Source organism: Macaca nemestrina, chromosome 4, assembly GCF_043159975.1.
Source record: "Macaca nemestrina isolate mMacNem1 chromosome 4, mMacNem.hap1, whole genome shotgun sequence".
Lineage (NCBI taxonomy): Eukaryota > Metazoa > Chordata > Mammalia > Primates > Cercopithecidae > Macaca > Macaca nemestrina.
In genome coordinates this window covers 55,306,107-55,325,068 of record NC_092128.1, presented here as the reverse complement: position 1 = coordinate 55,325,068, position 18,962 = coordinate 55,306,107, and the positions used below count along the sequence as shown (strand labels likewise).

Below are 18,962 nucleotides of genomic sequence, written 5' to 3'. Positions count from 1 at the left end.
GTGGCCCAGGCTACTTTCCTGTCACACCATTTATTATTTTGTATTTACAATTTCCTTTGGGTTTGATTTTCAAGTATATATCTCTCAAACTATATATTTATAGTTTATTTATATAATACATATATTAAATATATAGTATATCTATTTCTCAAACTATATATTTCTCAAAGTATATATTTCTCAAACTTGATGGCAGGAAAAACTCAACTTTTATTTCATTGATCAAACAGAATACTTTCTACAAAGTAGGCCCTCAACAAATGTGTATTGATTTTAAAGGAAAATAAATAATGTCCCCCCAAATAAGAAAAATATACTGGGAGGCTAAACATTACTTTATGATATATTATATACAATCTTCACACACATGGCTTGTCAAACATGGCTGAAGGTAAGAGGAATGTCTTAAAATTCTGCTTAATGTGAACTCAGAAGTAAGAGAACTAAAGAAGAGTATATTAGATTATCTTAGAGATGCTGCCTGGAATACCAAGTGCCCTTTCATCAGTTGGTTTGACATCAGTTCTGCAGGCACCATGCGTTGCTACAGAGGACTAACTGGTGGCCTATGAGAAATAAGGGGACAGGAAAAAAAGAAATTAAAAGTATGAAAGAAATTATGAAAGGTAAGTAAATGTAAAAACGAAGAAATTAGATAGCCTCAATGAGAGATCCAACAAGACAAAGGATATTACTACTTCCCTATTCAAATCTAATCTAACCATCTAGTAATTCTTTTCACAAAGCTATTTCTGTAACACATTTGCAACTAAAGAAAAGAGGCATTAGATTATTAAGAACCAGTTAGAAAAGATGAAAATAGAACCCATGAGAAGATGTATTTTTAAATGATCATCCAAAAACGCTAAAGGATGTCAAATTTACCATTGACATTCTGCCTAACAACAACAAAAACAATTATGGATAACCCTTCGTGACATTTAAAAGAATTGCATATGAAGTGTCATGGTTTTACGGAAATATAACAAGCCAGTAAGTACCAGATTTAATTAAAATTTCAGAATCATGAAAAAGAAATGACCTATTTAACTTGACATTTTGTAGGTTTCACTACCTCTCTGTGCCTTCATTATCTCAAATGTAAAACAGGAATAATACTAGTACCTACCTCATAAGCCTCTCCTAATAATAAGTGAGTTAATTCCCCAAAGGTTTAGAGAAAGGCCCACATCTGGTGTGAGTATTCCTACTATCCTTGTTTTCCCACTCATAAAACAGAGAGGTTTGCATTTGCAAAAAAAAAAAAAATGCATTTAAGATTAATAAACTGGGGTTTTTAACTCCTCCAATAACTATGGCAAAGTTCATGCCCTATGACCTGCTGAAAACAAATTTTATTCAGCAAGATGCAAAATTAAATTCTGTGGCTCATTCTGGTTTTGTATACAATCTGCCTTTTTCTCCATACTGCCCTATTCATTTTAAATGCCTTAAAAATATTTCCTAAAAATGGAAGAAAATCAACCCCAATCATTGTTTTTAAAAACATTTAGAGAGTTCAATAATATGTCTAGGTACAAAATATACAGCAATCAATTACATTTGTATATGCCAGAAATGGCCAATTAGAAGATGTAATTTAAAAGATCACTGTGTAAAATACTTAGGAATTAGTAGGAGAAAATTTTCTATTAATAAATGATACTGGGAAAACTGGCAGAAAATCTAGGAAATAAATTAAATAGGTATAACTTTTCTTAGCCATACATTTCAAATGAATTTGAAAGTTAAATGCAAAAAACAAACATTATTAAAGTAGTAGGAGAATGGATACGAGAATGTTTTTGTAATCTGAGGATTCAGCAAGTTTCTCCATGCATAATACTGAAGGCAGAAACCATACAACAATAGCAGCCAACATTCACCAGCTTACTATGCACTGAACATATATCTTATTTATTATCATGTTACTATGTGATATGCAATTCTTCATTTTACATATAAGAAAAGGGACTTAAAGAAGTTGAGTACATTTAAAGAAAGAAGACTCAGATAAGTAACTTTAATGTCAATGTATATGGTCTATCCTCATTATTCACAGATCCCTTATTTACAAATTTATCTGTAACTCCAATATCAATATTCACAGTCATTTGAAGACATGTACATGCAGAGTGGCAAAAATTTTGAGTCATTGGATACGCACCCCCATAGCTGAAGTCAAACAAGGCTGCCATCTTCTTTCAGATCTCATACTGTATTGTCCATTTCTTTTTTTTCTTTTTTCCTTTTTTTTTTTTTTAGAGATGGAGTCCGGCTCAGTCACCCAGCCTGAAGTGCAGTGGTGTGATCTTGGCTCATGACAACCTCTACCTCCAGGGTTCACGAGCTTCTCCTGCCTCAGCCTCCTGAGCAGTTGGGATTACAGGCAAATAACACCACGCTGGGCTAATTTTTGTGTTTTTAGTAGTGACGAGGTTTCACCATGTTGGCCAAGCTGGTCTCGAACTCCTGACCTCAAGTGAATCCACCCGCCTGGGCCTCCCAAAGTGCTGGGATTTCAGGCATGAGCCACCACTCCCAGCTTCTCATTATTTATTTAGTGCTTTTTCTTTTTATTTATTTATTTATTTATTTATTTATTTATTTATTTATTTATTTTTGCACCTCACCTTGGTGATTTCACTGTTTAAAACGGCTCCCAAGGATAGTGCTGAAGGGTTGTCTAGTGTTCCTATTTACGTAAAAGAAGGTTGTGACTTGCCTTACAAAGACAATCCATCCAAGCATAAGTTACATTGCCTTTGGTCATGAGTTCAACGTTAATGAACCAACAATATATAGTTAATAAGGTGTCTTTAAACAGACTTATACATAAAACAAAGTTATGTACTGATGGACTGATGAAAATGTGACAGGAACCTAACTCTATATTTTCCCCAGGAATAGTGGTTCTCTAGTCACTAATTCAGTGTTCACAGTCTTCACTGAATATTACTACTACAGATAATGTGAATCAACTCTTGTTTTAAAAAGTAGTCAAGACCAGGCGTGGTGGCTCACGCCTATAATCCCAGCACTTTGGGAAGTTGAGGTGGGTGGATCACCTGAGGTCAGGAGTTTGAGACCAGCCTGGCCAACATGGCAAAACCCATCTCTGCTAAAAGTTCAAAAATGAGCCAGGTGTGGTCGCGGGCGCCCGTAATCCCAGCTACTCAAGAGGCTGAGCAAGAGAATCGCTTGAACCTGGGAGGTGGAGGATGCAGTGAGCAGAGATCGTGCCACTGTACTCCAGCCTGGGCGACAAGAGCCAGACTCCATCTCAAAAAAAAAAAAAATATCAGGATTAGAATCCAGGCATGTCGTCGGATTCCAGAGATCATACTATTACACATAGTCATGCTCATTCCATACAAAGGAAACAACTGATAGATTTGACTACCCAAAAAGGACAAACTGGGGGGTGGGGGGAGGAATACCTATCATATATATTACAAGGAATTATTAACATTAGCAGTTTTTCAAATCAATACGAAAAAGAGAAAACTTTAAAAATAAGTAAAGGATTTAACAGATAATTCATACACAGATATACACAAAATTAGTAATGAGACAGAAAATTATTCAACCTTTCTAGTAATCAAAGAAATAAAAATAAAACAATTATAAAATACTGTTTTTAAACCTACAGATATATGAAATATTAAAAAGAATTATATCACCCAGCATTTAGTGTGTGTATGCAGACAGGCTGCCTGACAAAATGAAAAGTGATATCTTTTTGGAGGACAATCTGACAGTAGGTATCAACAGCTGTAGTGTTAATAATAAATTTTGAACTGGAACTTTCAGTTCTAGGAATGGATACTGTGAAAGTATTTGAGCATCACTGAATAAACAATAAGCATAAACTTCAAAAAAAATCTTGGCTGGGCATGCTGGCTGACGCCTGTAATCCCAGCACTTTGGGAGGCTGAGGCGGGAGGATCATTTGAGGTCAGGAGTTTGAGACCAGCCTGACAAACATGGTGAAACCGCCATCTCTACTAAAATACAAAAATTAGCCGGGCGTGGTGGCCTGCCCCTGTAATCTCAGCTACTCAGGAGGCTGAGGCAGGAGAATCCACTTGAACTCAGGAGGTGGAGGTTGCAGTGAGCCCAGATCACACCTCTGTACTCCAGCCTGGGGAACAAACCGAGACTCCCTCTCAAAATAAATAGACACAAATAAAAAAATAAAAAAATCTAAAACTTGAATATTAGAGGGAACTGAGTATGTTTGTGTGCATCCACACACTGTAATACTAAACAAAGGTGTAGCTCTGTACTTACTGGCATGGAAAGATGCTGACCACATATAGCTGAGTGAGAAAAGCTGACTGTGGTAGGTATAGTTTTATTTCATTCATGTCTGCATGTATGTATGCAAATTAAAACACAGATTGCTTACAAGTAAGAGATTGGATTTAGAAACTAGTTTCCTCCCTTGCGCTGGAAGAGCTTGGTCCTGAGAACCACATCAAAGAGGATTTCACTGGATCTCATAACTAAATATTCTAAATCTTCCCAAGAAATTCTATGATATTTCTTAGAATTATAGAGTAAATAGGTGTGGATGGCACTGTCCCACTGAGAAGCACTGACAGGAATGGAATGCACATGAGGTATGAACAGATCCCCATCACAATGACTGGCGGTGGGCATCTGACTTCTGTTTGGAATACAGGTGCCATCATCCATCAAAGACTCCTAAAGTTTGACATTACTAGATTTAGGAAAATAGAATGCCATGATGAGATGCAGCATCACTGTCAGGCAGAGGCTTACAAGAAAGGATGAGACGAGAACTGAGAGCAGCAGGAATAGCTTTAAAGCTAAATCAGAAAGAACAAGAAACCTACACAGTTTGCATTTCATGTGTGTTCCTTTTCTGGCTTATTAATATTTTCTGTCATAAAGAGATAGATGCTTCACCATAATGTATGTGGGTATATGATTATGTGTGTGTGTGTGTGTGTGTGTGTGCGCGCTACTAGATAGAAAAACGTTATGATTGACACCAAAAAAGAGGGACCATCAGGAAGAGTGTATTCATGATGTCAGCAGTTACTGTGATCCAGTTGTTTCATAACAGAGAATATTAGAATCCCAAAAAGAATTCTGTGCAAAATTCCAGAATTTTTTTGACTGAGCAAAGGTGCCTTGAAGGCATCTGGCATTTGCACTCAACTGTCACAGCCAGTTGTGATAATCCAACCCATATGGTGCATGGGACAGCTTTTTCAAGAGCATTTCTAACAGTGGCTGGAACAAGGCAGTTAATGGCAGAAGTTACTGTAATAAGAGAGTGTCTGTGTGGTTCTAGGGGAACCCTTTGCTCTACAGGAAAAGAAACATAAACAAATGAGATCAGCCCACTAACAATGCATGCAAGTTATTATAATCCACAATTTAAAATATAAGATAAGAAAAATATTTATGTAGCCGGGCGCGGTGGCTCAAGCCTGTAATCCCAGCACTTTGGGAGGCCGAGACGGGTGGATCACGAGGTCAGGAGATCGAGACCATCCTGGCTAACACGGTGAAACCCCGTCTCTACTAAAAAATACAAAAAACTAGCCGGGCGAGGTGGCAGGCACCTGTAGTCCCAGCTACTCGAGAGGCTGAGGCAGGAGAATGGCGTGAACTCAGGAGGCGGAGCTTGCAGTGAGCCGAGATCCGGCCACTGCAGGAAAAATATTTATGTAAATATTTACCTTGTCTATGATTAGGAAAAGACGCTCTCAGCACAAAAGCAATATAAGAAAACAAAGAAACAAAAAATGTATCTGTTTTCATAAATGTATTAACACAATGTGCATATAAAAATTCATGAAAAAAGTAAAAATAAAACCACAACTTGGGGAAAAGAATTTTGCCAAAATTTAAGACGTACAAAAATATTCATCATAATGTTTATAACATTGAAAACAAAAGGAAAACACCTAAAATGTGAAATATTTATAGATTTTTAAGTTATGCTACAGCATACAGTAAAATATTATGGACCATGAAAATTATGTTTTTGAAAAATGTCGATATCAAGAGCACATAATGTTAAGATTTAAAAGATTACAATTCCTAAGACTATAAATAGATTAAATAAATATATTCTTTTTTAATCACAGGAAAAAATAACAGAAAGTAAGTCATAATACTACCACTACTCAGCCAGGTATGTTGGCTCACACCTATAATCCCAGCACTTTGGGAGGCCAAGGTGGGCAGATCACCTGAGATTAGGAGTTTGAGACCAGCCTGGCCAAATATGGTGAAACCCCATCTCTACTAAAAATACAAAAATTAGCCAGGTATGGTGGTGGGTGCCTGTAATCCCAGCTACTCGGGAGGCTGAAGCACAATAACCGCTCGAACCCAAAAGGTGGAGGTTGAGGTGAGCCGAGACGGTGCCACTGCACTCCAGCCTGGGCAACAGAGCGAGACTCCATCCCAATAAATAAATAAATAATACTTAACATCTTCTGTGACAGGCATCATGTTGTTCTTCATATGCAATAACTCACTGAAGATTCAAAATGACCCTGTGTGATGAGTACTATCATCACTATTTTTCAGAAGGGGAAACCAAGACATAGAGAAGTGAGATCACTTGTCCGAGATCACATGACTAAAAAGTGCAAAGCTTGGAAATGAACTCAACCAGTCCACTTCCTGAGCCTGTGTGCTAGCCACTATCACAAATCCCTGAGAGTTAAGTCATTTCTGATTTCAAAGGCTCATAAATTACAATATCTAAATATGTTATGGATAGAGTGGAATTTTATTTCTATCTTACCTATAAGATTTGAGCGATTCTCACTAACAAGTCCTGGAAACATTCATATTAATTTCCATAAGTCTGGAGCCTCTAATCCTCTCAACTTACAGGATATCAATATATGTAATTTAATGAAGATGCAAAATTCTCAGCTGCTGTTTCCTTTGTATGTTCATCACTGTCCAAGTAAATTCCTCTTAGAGGACAAAATCCTTGGGGAGATTTGTTACGTTTCCATTTTTGTGTGTTTTCTATAAGGTTATTACATATATGTTGAGTATGGAGCCAAACGATTTTGGTTTCTGTCCTTCCCACTATTTATTCCTATTCAAAGGAAATTTTAAATACAAACTAGCTACCCATTCATCAAGATTGTTTCAAATTTATTTATGGCGCAGCATAGAGAAACTTCTGGGAATAACAACTTTAAATCTATTATAGTTTCTATTAATGTAGTCACTAATTGCTATGAGAACTATTTTGGATATGCTAACATAAAGTAAACTCATTCCAACAGACTGCTATGAATAGCTTTGCATATTCTCACAAAAGACATGAGAATTTTGTAAGTTTGGAGGGTGGGAAAGTAGAAACATGGTTTTCAGATTTTCTTTTCAAACATTGTTATCATAGGTTCAAAGCCAAAATTTAGAAATTGTACTCAAAACCCATCTTTATAGATGATCCTCTTGATTAATTATCTTGGCATTGCCACTTTCAGACAACAATTTTAATTATAACTCATATTAGACAGGGATCCCAAGTGCTATTTTTGCTCACTGATTGATTAAATTAAATAAAAATGTTTATGCACCTGTTGTGTGCCAGGCACTGTTCTAGGCATTAGGAATAGAAGCAAAACAGGCAATAGAGGAGCAAGCAAAACCCGCTTTGATGAGGTTTTAAGGTATTTATACTGATAGAGCACAGAAAGGGAACAAGGTAAAACAACAGAATACAGACAGGATGATAACAGCAATGAAGAAAAATATAGCAGTCAAGGGGATATGGGTTCTGGGAAGAATGGAGCAGTTTTAAATGGTGTGGTCAGGGAAGGCCTCATGGAGAAGGTGACATTTCAGTATGGATCTGAATCAGGAAAGGACAGGCATACAAGGCCATCTAGGGAAAGGCATGCTAGACAAGGGAATAGCACTGCAACGGTCCTGAGGTGGGTCTGAGCTCCTACTGTGTTTGAAGAGAAAAAAACAGGTCCTATGGGTTCAGTGGAGGAATAAGAGGAAGGAGGTAAAATGCTACGTCAGAAAAGTAACCAAACAGGCAGGTGCCACAGGGTTTTATAGGCCATGCTGAATATTTTATCTTTTTCTTAAAGACAGACTGGGAGCAACTAAAGGTATAGATAGAATGGCTATATAATTTACTATTCAGATTTTGTTATTTCTGTTGGTAAAATGCTAAAGTGGATGGATACTGGCAAAATAGAGAAAGACCAGGGCTGTTATAGGCAAATGAGGGAAATATATGATGTCTTAGGTGTAGACCAGAGGAGTGGCATCGTCTTGGCTTTTAGCAGAGCACCCAGGCTGCTGTTTTCAGACTAGCATGAAAGTGAGCAAGCGTTAACGCAAAGAAAGTTGTAGGAGCCTGTTGTAATATCCAGGTGAGAAGTGGCTGTGACAATGGCAAATTCTGGGCGTTTTCAAATGCAAAGCCAGCAGGACTTAGGAATGGAACTGACGTGGAGCATTAGAGAAAAAAGATTTTGAGATTAAACCATTGTAGGAACGGAGTTGGCCTTAACATAGCTGAAGAGAATAGAGAAGACGCTTCAGGAGAGTCGGGGGAGGGGAAACAAGAAGCTCCAGTAGCTATCTAAGAGGAGATACTGGGTGGGCAGTAAGATACAGAGGGCCTAAGACAGTCAGGGAGTCATTAGGGAGTCACCAGCATGAAGGTAGCACTGAAAGCATTAGAATGGTCGACCTCCTGGCCTGGGCATGGTGGCTCACCACCCCAGCACTTCAGGATGTCAAGGTGGCAAATTGATTGAGTCCAGGAGTTCAAAACCAGCCTGGGCAACACAGTAAGACCCCATCTCTATAAAAAATACAAAAATTAGTGGGGTGTGGTGGCATGTGCCTATAATCCCAGCTACTCAGGAGGCTGAGGTTGGGAGAATCACTTGAGCCCAAGAGGCTTTGATATTCCCTTACAGGTTGTTAAGTATAAAATCCCTGGCAGTGCTGGGCGTGAGGGCTCATGCCTGTAATCCCAGCACTTTGGAAGGCTGAGGTGGGTGGATCATTTGAGGTCAGGAGTTCGAGACCAGCCTGGCCAACATGGAGAAACCCCGTTTCTACTAAAAATACAAAATTAGCTGGGCATGTTGGCACATGCCTATAATCCCAGCTACTCAGGAGACTGAGGAAGGAGACTTGCTTGAATCGGGAGGCAAGATCACGCCATTGCACTCCAGCCTGGGAAACAAGAGCGAAATTTTGTCTCAAAAAAAATTTTTTTTCTTAATAAAAATTATATTATCAAAATATTAAAAATAAATTTTAAAAAGGTTGTAAATCGCTTTCTTTTGTATTTTTATGTGTCATTATACTTTGAAGGCATGTTAACTCTTTCAGGCCAACAGTATACTAGATGATTGCTTTGTGCTTTACCTGGGAGACAATGTCTGGTCAAAGAATTATGAACTAACGACAACGAAATTCCAACTTTGTTTAGCATAGATATCAGCTTTCTGGTTTGATTTTGTAATCTTTATTTTAAATAATAAAATTAGCTTTTACTTTTCTTTGTTTTCTCATTTTTGAGATTACTTTTATTATTTATCATTATTTTCCTTTTCCTTTTCTGAAATAACCACCATTTTGAAAAATAAATATCTACTATCTAAAAGGATGGATTCTGGAGAACTACGCAGCAGCTCTGCTATCTTGGGCAAAACACTAACGTCTCTGTGACTCAGTTTATGCATCCATAAAATGAGAAGAGCAGTACCTTCCTCATGAGGATTTTGTGAGAATTACATGAATTAATATGTGTAAAGCATTTACCTCAGTGCCTGGCACATATTAAGTACTACTTTAGGGTTTGCTACTGTTACTGTCATAATTCATTCATTCAGGAGCCTTTGAGTTGCCTTTTTTTCAGGTAATATTAGTGCTTGAAATTGGAGTGCACATCCACTTTTTCTAAGGGCTTAGAACCAACTAATTTCCTCATATTCCTCCATCACACACACTGGGCATATAACACTATTTGCAGGACGAGAATTCAGGAAGTGTTTATGAAAGAAAAGGAAATGTGAAAAGAACTGGAACTATGATCATAACATATCTCAACATTCACAACAAAGGTGGCCCAAACAAAGAGATTACATGTTCCTGAAGGTAAGACTCAGATGTCTGTTTCCTATGTCAATATGTAATAAGCAAAAGAAATGACAAACTTGGATATGGTCCTAGAGGCTGAGCCAGATATGACAAACAAGGTGAAGGTTGGGGCAGAGCTCACATTCACAACCATGTCACACATCTAGATATTTTAAATGTCAACAGGATTTACATATGGTGACACTGCATTTTAGAGAGATAGGAGTGTCAGGAAATAAAGTTAAGTGAAGGAAACTAACAAGCATAAATTATCAGCATATAAGAAGCTCCAGAAATTGAGGTCAGCCACAGGTTACCTTCTCAAAGCATAATTAGAAAAGCTAACATAAAATGCACTATCGTTGCCACCTGTAAAAGTAGCATACCTTAAGGGATAGTTTGAAAATATATTGTCAAAAATTTCCTAGGAAACACCTCAGTTTTATCAAGGTTACCAAAAGCAACTCTATGAGAGGATCCAGAGCAATTCAGAGCTTGATACAGGAATTATGACTGACATAAAAGCGAATGTTAACTAGGACATCTGTGTGTTTAGATGAAATACATATTAATTAGGATTGCATTCAGCTACAAGCAACAGAAACAACTTAATTTTTCTCACAATACAAGAATTCCAGTCATGATTTCAAGGCTGGCATAGCTGCCTGAGGATATAAATGAGGGCCCAGCTCCCTCTAAAGTTCTGTTCCACCATCACTGGCATGTGGCCATTATGCTCAAGGTCACAAGTTGGTTGTATCCGAGCTAGAATAGGCAAGGCTAGGACAAAAAGTAAGTGCCTGCTGAGTCTTTCATAAAATATTCTTTATCAGTTTTATCAAGAGTCTTCCCAAAGACTCTGACTGGGTGCAGTGGCTCATGCCTGTTATCCTAGCATTTTGGGAGGCCAAGGTGGGTGGACCACCTGAGGTCAGCAGTTCAAGACCATCCTGGCCAACATGGCAAAACACTGTCTCTAGTAAAAACACAAAAATTACCTGGTCTAGTGGTGCCCACCTGTAGTCCCAGCTATTCAGAAGGCTGAGGCATGAGAATCGCTTGGACCCAGGAGGTGGAGGTTACAGTGAGCTGAAATGGTGCCACTGCACTCCAGCCTGGGCAACACTGAGACTCTGTCTCAATAATAATAATAAAAACAACCTTCCCAAAGACCCTAATCAATAGATTTTCACTTCATATCACTGAATTATACTGCTAATAAATGGCAGAGCAAGATATGAACACGGTTCTATCTTCAGCATCCAGTTAAAAATACTCACGCCCATGGCTCCCTTGCAGCTCCATGTAATTCAGCGATATGAAGCAATTCTATGGGAGGACCACAGCAAATCAGAGCTTGATACAAGAATTATGACTGACCTAAACAGTTGATAATAAATGTACTGATTTTTTTCATATTATTATCAGTAAGAAGAGAAAAAAGGTGTAGAGATGGCAATGGGGGAAACCTGAAGGGAAGAAAGTGAAAGAATTTAAAAAGAAAAGGAATAAAGTTGTGAAGCAGAAAGGAGAAAGGAAAAGGAGAGGGAAAGCAAGGACCATGCTTCAAAGGAAGCAAAGGAGGAAAGACAAAGAGAAAATTTACAGGGAAGAAGACAAGATGAGACAGAGCAGGAAGGAGAGGGGAAAGGCAGAGACAGATGACTCAGGTGACCATAGCACTTACGGGTCTACTGTCACTCTTTTTCAGGTCACTTTGTTTGTGGGCACCAGCAGACATCAATAATTGGTGCTATCCGTAACATGTCACCCTTCCTATCATGTAAGAGTATTTTAATCAATAATTTTCTTTTTAAACGGGGTCTTACTCTGTTGCTCAGGCTGGTCTTGAAATCCTGGGATCAAGTGATCCTCCTGCCTCAGTTTCCAAAGTAGCTAGGATCACAAGCGTGTGCCACTGTGCCTAGCTGTAATAAAATTTTGTTTTCAACATGAAGTTGAAGGAAAGCGAATTTTTTAAGGAAAGCGAATTCAGCATTAAAGGATAACCTGCATTTTAAACATTTACTTTGAAAACTCAGAACTCCTATAGTTATTTCTTAGTGGGATTCAATGCTATCTAATTATCTTAGCTTCGTTTTTTATTTTGAGTGATTTAGAGCTGCCTTATACCACAAATCAACATTTCTACATTTGTACTGATCCCCCTACCACACACACATACTCAAATACATTTGCCATAATTGGTTCTTAGAGAGGATAGAATAAAAAAGAAAAAAATAGGTATAGATTTAGAGAAGCAGACATTTTAAAAATAATTGGTTAACCTATAGGCACAGCATTCAACCCTTCAGAAGCTCTGTCTTCAATGAGATGTGCATGGCAGGTGACTGTGGTGAAAATTACTCTCTGAGCCACACAATTGACACCAAAGTGAGATCATACCATCTCATGCAGAACGTTCTGAGAGCCAATAATTTTTTAAAGCTATGCAATTCCTGTGTTTGAACAGTCATTATAAGATATTCATATTTGAAAATTCAATTCGAATATCTGAAATAGTGCTTTTAAAACGCTTTTGCTTAAAGTTGTTGAGACTGAAATGCTACATAGTGCAAGTTATTTTTCAAATGACTCTAAAATCAGGTAAAGGGGGTGGATTAATCACCCCCAATGTTTTTGAAATGAAAATATTTAGATAAGTCAATTTCCCTTTTAACATATATTAAGTCATTACTCAGGCATAGCCTAAACCACCTCTCTCTGTCCATGGTGAACCTGCCCATTCCAACCTAATGCACTCCACCTTCCTTTTTTCCCTCAGTGTAGGGCTATCCAGTTTTTCTATTTCTATGTGACACAAAGAACTTCATATTCGTGTGTGTGTGTGTGTGTGTGTGTGTGTGTGTGTGTCTTTTAAAATGTAAATGTACAAAAAGTACTGGTCACTGAATTTATTTATGCTTTTCAAACGTAAAGGTTATTTGAAATAAAGGGGTCATTGCATCAGCAACTATATATGAAGATTAAAGACATAATAAGTTTCAAACTAGCACCTGAAATGATCAGAAAAACAATTATGGCTTATTACGCAACCAATTTTAAATAATTGATGGAGTAAGGCTTCTAGTTTATTCTATAAAGTTGACCAATTCCCAGGCGGTAAAAAAAAATCAAAGATAGATTTTTAGATATTTTCTTTTGAATAAAACTAATCTATAAAAATTTGAAAGTCAAAAACGCTGACTTTAAAATCTTCGTAAAATATCACTCTTTTTAAAGATAAAAAGTCAAATTTATTAGACCAAGACAGTTCTGTAAAAACTATATTCATATTATTACAATGACACAACGTTACCATTTTATTCATTAACATTTTCAATGCAAATAAAAGTAATAGTTTAAAACAAAGATTCACACAAATTGGAAGGAAATATAATTAAATAACTCCTAGTAATGTAAGAATGAATGAAGTATGAATTTCTGCCAAAATGAAATATTTTGAACTATAATTCTAAAGACCTGATTTTTAGTTTAAAATTGGAATTGAAACTCACAGTGAATATAAATTACAGGAAGCAAGATTTATGATTTAAGAAACAATCTGAACCACATCAGTAAAACATGTATGAAATAAATTGTAGAGAGTAAGATAAATATGTGACAAGTAGAGCAAAATGCTAAAAAAAAAGCCCAATTTTCATAGTCCTATATAGGCAGGACACAGCTTCAGTTCGCTTATAAATTGCATTTGACAAATGATTTTGAAAGTTTAAATACACTGATTATAGAATCTGAAACATATGAATGATAAATAACCGATCACCTCATCAGCAATGCAGTTACTTTAGTAATAGCAAATCAATTTACTCCAAATAATAAAATCACTCCTTTGAAAGGAAGGAAATCTGGAATATATTTCCAAAAGTTATGTCCGACATAAATATCATCTGGTGTTTGCAAGGTCATTAAATTGCACTTCCTTTGAACAATAATTTTTAAACAGCAACCAGTTAATTTCAGAACATATGTGTCCTGAACAGTAATACTGGAAATTGTCAAAATAAAGTGCCCTCAATACTCTATCCTGATTATACCTTTCCTTAAAGTAAATGTTTAGTTTTAGGAATAGAACATTGATTTTCCTGTCTGTCTCACAATATAATTTTTTAAAAAAATGGAGTGGATATACAGCATGAAAAAATTACCAATAGTGATGCCGGACTTACAAAATACAATAAAATCCCCCTTTGAAAACATCATGCCACATCACCAATTCAATTCTACTCAAGGCCAAATTTTTTTCTCTCAGTTGATATTTTAGAGCATACTTCTCATTGTTAATGGAACACTTCCCCTATCTTATGCTACCATAATAACAGAAATTCTAGTCCATTCGGAAATTCAGGTACATTGTCTCACCAAAGCTCAAGTATTTTGGGCAGACTCATTTACTTATGTTTGGCTTTCATGTACAGTGTCTTCTAATGGCTGACCTCTCCTTTTTGATGGTGACTGAGTAAAGCCAACCTTGTGAGGGGCAGTTCCTTATTGACATGATTACAGGGGCATCCAAGTCTTTCTATCCCCAAATCTATTATCTGGTTGCTCAGTGATGCTAAACTTACTTTAAGCAAAGAGGGGAAAGACATCTTTCTACCACTATAAGCAAAAATGTGGGAAAGTTCAATACTGACAAGTCACATTCATCATAAATTGATTGGGGGGCAAGGGGAAGAGTGGCAAACAAAAATGGATGGTAGCTACCTGAAGGTTGGGGGTGAGGAATAGGAACGATCATAGGTGAGGAAAGGTGCAGACTTCAATCCAACCATCACATTTTTCACAATACTGCCTTTGTCCCTAGGAGAAGGTGTGCTGAATCATGGGGCATGGCTGGAAAAGAGAAATGGCTACCTGACTAAACCATGTAGATTCTTGTTGCCTATTTCCCCATCATTTGCAACTTTCTACACACACACACACACAAAATCCAGGTTTGGTGCCTGAAACGCACATTGGGGAAACTGACCATGTCTTAGGATTTGTGCAAAAGAAAAGGAAATTCTAGAAAAAAAAATGTTCTGATGCTGGGACCTTTCTAATTCAACATGGTGTATATGAGAACTCCTTTTGCTGAGCTTTTACATTGTGGTATACTCACGGTTCATTGTGACTAATAATGCCCTTTCAAAAGAGTCATAGACAACAGAATTTAAAAGATATAGGAAGATGAGAGAGATACCAAATGACATTTAATTGAGAGATGAGAACACACCAGATGTAACCATGCACTATTTATAGAGTTGCCAGTACTGAAAATAGATGGATATACTACTTAATGTAAAAATCTGTGACAATTCTGTTAGACTCGAAAGCTCCAGATTTTTAGTACTATATATTTTTTATTTTTGTTAAAGATATTCCATAGATATATTTAAATACGACACATACAGGGACCTATAATTGTGAACCACTTTTATTCTAGACTGGCGATTGCCGCCCCATTTTACATTCTGAGCTCTACCACACACCCCAGTGTCAGAGGGCAGCTGACTGATCTACAGAAATGTTCTATGTTAGGTGCTACTGTGCACACCACCTTTATCTCAATGCATTCTTTTAGGTAAAAAAAAAAAAAAAAAAAAAAAAAAAAAAGTCACAACTATCAGCTCTACATCCAAACACAGTTCATTCAAATGGTGACTTCAATGTATATCATAAATGTAACTGATTTTTTCCTGATATAACTGTTACACTTTAAGGATCTAGAAGGTTAGAAATAAAGTCTCAAGCTAACATTTTACAGATTTCTTATAAGTTTAAGAAGACTTCTTGGCCAAAAGACCTTTCACTTTGGTCACATATCAAAATGGACCAACCACAAAGTACATGAGATTAAGTTTTCCCATTGGCAGTTCAATTCTTACAGACGCTCTGTGTGTGTGTGTGTGTGTGTGTGTGTGTGTGTGTGTGTGTGTGTGTGTCTGAATTTTTAAAATTAATTTTCAAAAGCCTAAAAGAGACATACATAAGCACCACTTCATTTTTAAACATGTCTTCTACCTGTAGAACATTTTACAAAAAAAAAAAAACCCTCTTACTTGAAGGCCTATAGCTACAGCTAGTTCCAAAATCTAAATGTTTAATAAAATAGATAATAGAAATATAAAATCTGACACAATTCTCAAAGCTTATAATAATTTGACCTTTCATAACTTAAATAACACAATTTCTCTACCTTTTCTGGTGGTGGAAAAGAGGTGGAAATTGAGATCCTCCCCCGCAATATCCAACTTGAAGTATCTACACTTTATTCTTACTCTACATTATCCATTCCTTTTCAGACTTAGATATGTGATTATGATGAGTCTTAAGGTGACTTGCATTTGCTAACTGAGGGAGCAAGACCAAAGAGAGTACAATATTTTGGTGTTTTTAGTTAAGTTTTCGATATCAAGACCTTCCAAAGTATGTGGAAAACAGAAAAAAATAATAATAAAGCTTTGTATCATCACATGGTCTTCCATCATAACATGACAGTTACGCCTTTGAGACCAGCCTCGCCCACTTACCCACCGTTCTCACTGGGAGATAATACCGGGCAAGAACTTTTGCTAAGAGTCGCACAGAGCAGCAGGCTCAGTCATCAGGCTTTGGGTTAGGTCTGGTTGCCATCACAGTAGCTGCTCCTTCCACTTAAAGATTCCCATTACCTCAGAAAAGCACAAGCTTGTTCTTGGGAAGAGGGGGTAGTAAGCACTTTTATCTAAAAAGGGACTAGTTACGGAACATTAATTTTCCAAAATTATTTCTAAAATTCCACCAAATTAAACTCCTGCTTTACAGACAAGGCTGCCACCATGTCACAAGGAAGTTGTAAAAAACACTGTTTAAAACCTCTAGGAGACGTTTATTTAGGCTAAATATTTTAGAATAGATAATCAAGGTTTTTTTAAAACAGAAACTCCTAAGGATTCTTAAAATTTTTAAATGCTTGTCTGTCTTTAGTGCCAGCACCCCATAGATTATCTCCCACCATGCTAGTAATTGTTAGCCTATTACAGATACAAACTATTAACAGGAGCCTACTGGACAATGGTTTCTATTAGGTTGGGTATAAATATTTTGGGGTTGAAATTCTAACTAAATAGTGCCTGTCGCTGCTTAAAAGCTCCATAGAAGTGAAATGTTCAGAAGTCCCAGAAGAAACACAGAAAAGAGACATTTTTTATTTTTCCACATACTCGATGTACTAGCTTAAAATACATGCACTACATGATATTATATTTATTGGAGCTGAATTTTATTTCTTCTATAATGTTTATTTTTGATGCAGGGCTGCATAATGATTCCTTTTTTTAAAAGATACCTCTAAATTATAAGGGATTCCAGCCTGTACCTGGAAATTAAAGCTGTGCAGATAAAATACAAAGTCATTAATAAACATCACAAAGATAATTCTAACAAGAAGCACCATGTAGAAATAAGGCAGGAATCAGAAAAATCATCAGTTACTGACATATTAAATTACACTTTCAAAAGAATAGGGAGCTGGAAGCAGCCGCTCCCTTTCAGGAGGGCTGTTTGACACTGAATGAAATGCCAGGGACTCCTGGCTGGTGAGCAACGGGAACTTTGGGGGCGAGCGGCGCGGGGCAGTCACGGACCTGGGCGCTTCAGTCTGTCACCAGCCTGCCCGCAAAGCCCAACGACAGCCCCAAAGCCCCCCGGGGACCCATCTGGGGGGACCGGGAGCAGGACAAAGGTCTGAAATTCAAGTCCTAGGATTAAAGAAACAAAATGCGCAGGTTCCATTTAAAGTGCCTGCGTTAAGTACGGGGAGTGAGGGGGAAAGACACCGAACCCCAAGAATTCTCAGGCGTTTATCACAAGCACCAGCTCATTACCAGGAAATGCGTTCGGGGAGTGGGGACATGGAGAATGAATTCCAACTCGCGACTCCATTCTCCACTAACTTTACTCTCGCTCCCTGGACCGAGCGCAAAGCTGGGGCCAGGTTTGTCATGGTTCTTGTTTCCAGGGCCCCTTGGAAGAAGGAAAGGGATGATAAAGGTGCGCTGGCTGGCGCACCCGGCGGCGGCGAGCGCGGAGGTGCTGCGGTACCTACCATGGTATTCTTGTCCCGGAACGTAGTAGGTGGGGTTGCCCGCAATATGCAGGGAAATGAGCACCTCGCCCTGCTCCCCATCCCCTTCCAGCTCCCCGTGGTGGGTGCACAGGAAAAAGAAGGGCGAAAAGCGGGGGTAATAGCCCGCCGCCGCGCGCGCCCTCTGCGTCGCCCCCAGCAACAGCGCTAGGAGGAAAGTCCGCCAGGCCCAGCCACTGCGCTCCATGCCGCCGCCGCCGCCGCCGCGCGCTCTACGCGCCGCTCGCTCATTCAGTTTTGGAGACGCTGGGACGGAGGAGCTACGCGGCGAGAAGGCGAGAAGGAGGCGGACGGGAGCGGAGGGGGCTCGGGAGGGGCCTGGGAACTGGCCCCCGCCGAGAAGTTCCGCGGGAGACGGCGGCTCCCAAAGTTACTTTGGGCCGCGGGAGCGCGGGGCCGGGGCTGCGGGCGCCGAGAGCGCGTTGTCCGCCGCCTCTGCGCGACGCCCCTCGGCCAGGCCTGGGAAAGCGACCGCCCCGCTCCACACCTTCTTAAAGCCCCGGGCGCCGCGTCCCCCCCGCCGCCGCCACACGTGTCCCGGCCGCTCCCCCGCCCCCGCGCGCCGCCCCGCCCGCCCCCCGCCCTCTCGGGCTGGCTCGGCCGCACCTCGCGCGGCGAGGGGCGCACGCGTCCCCGGAGTCCCCGGCCAGCGCCCGTTTCGCACCCGGGAGGGCAGGGAGAGGCGCGTGCCGGGGAGCGGGAC

At 38.9% G+C, this 18,962-nt stretch overlaps 1 protein-coding gene across 3 annotated transcripts in view; it reads right to left on the bottom strand.

Annotated features, from left to right (window-relative positions):
* Positions 1-18,723, bottom strand: part of LOC105475346 (reelin) — a 510,664-nt gene extending 491,941 nt beyond the window's left edge. For 2 of the 3 annotated variants that reach the window (XM_011730519.3, XM_011730520.3), the window contains exon 1: positions 18,221-18,723. In XM_011730519.3, the coding sequence (XP_011728821.2) occupies positions 18,221-18,446 (226 nt within the window). In that variant the 5' untranslated portion in view covers positions 18,447-18,723. The remainder of the gene's footprint in view (positions 1-18,220) is intronic. The other variant, XM_011730521.3, reaches the window with a different exon arrangement.
* Between the last annotated feature and the right edge of the window lie 239 nt (positions 18,724-18,962).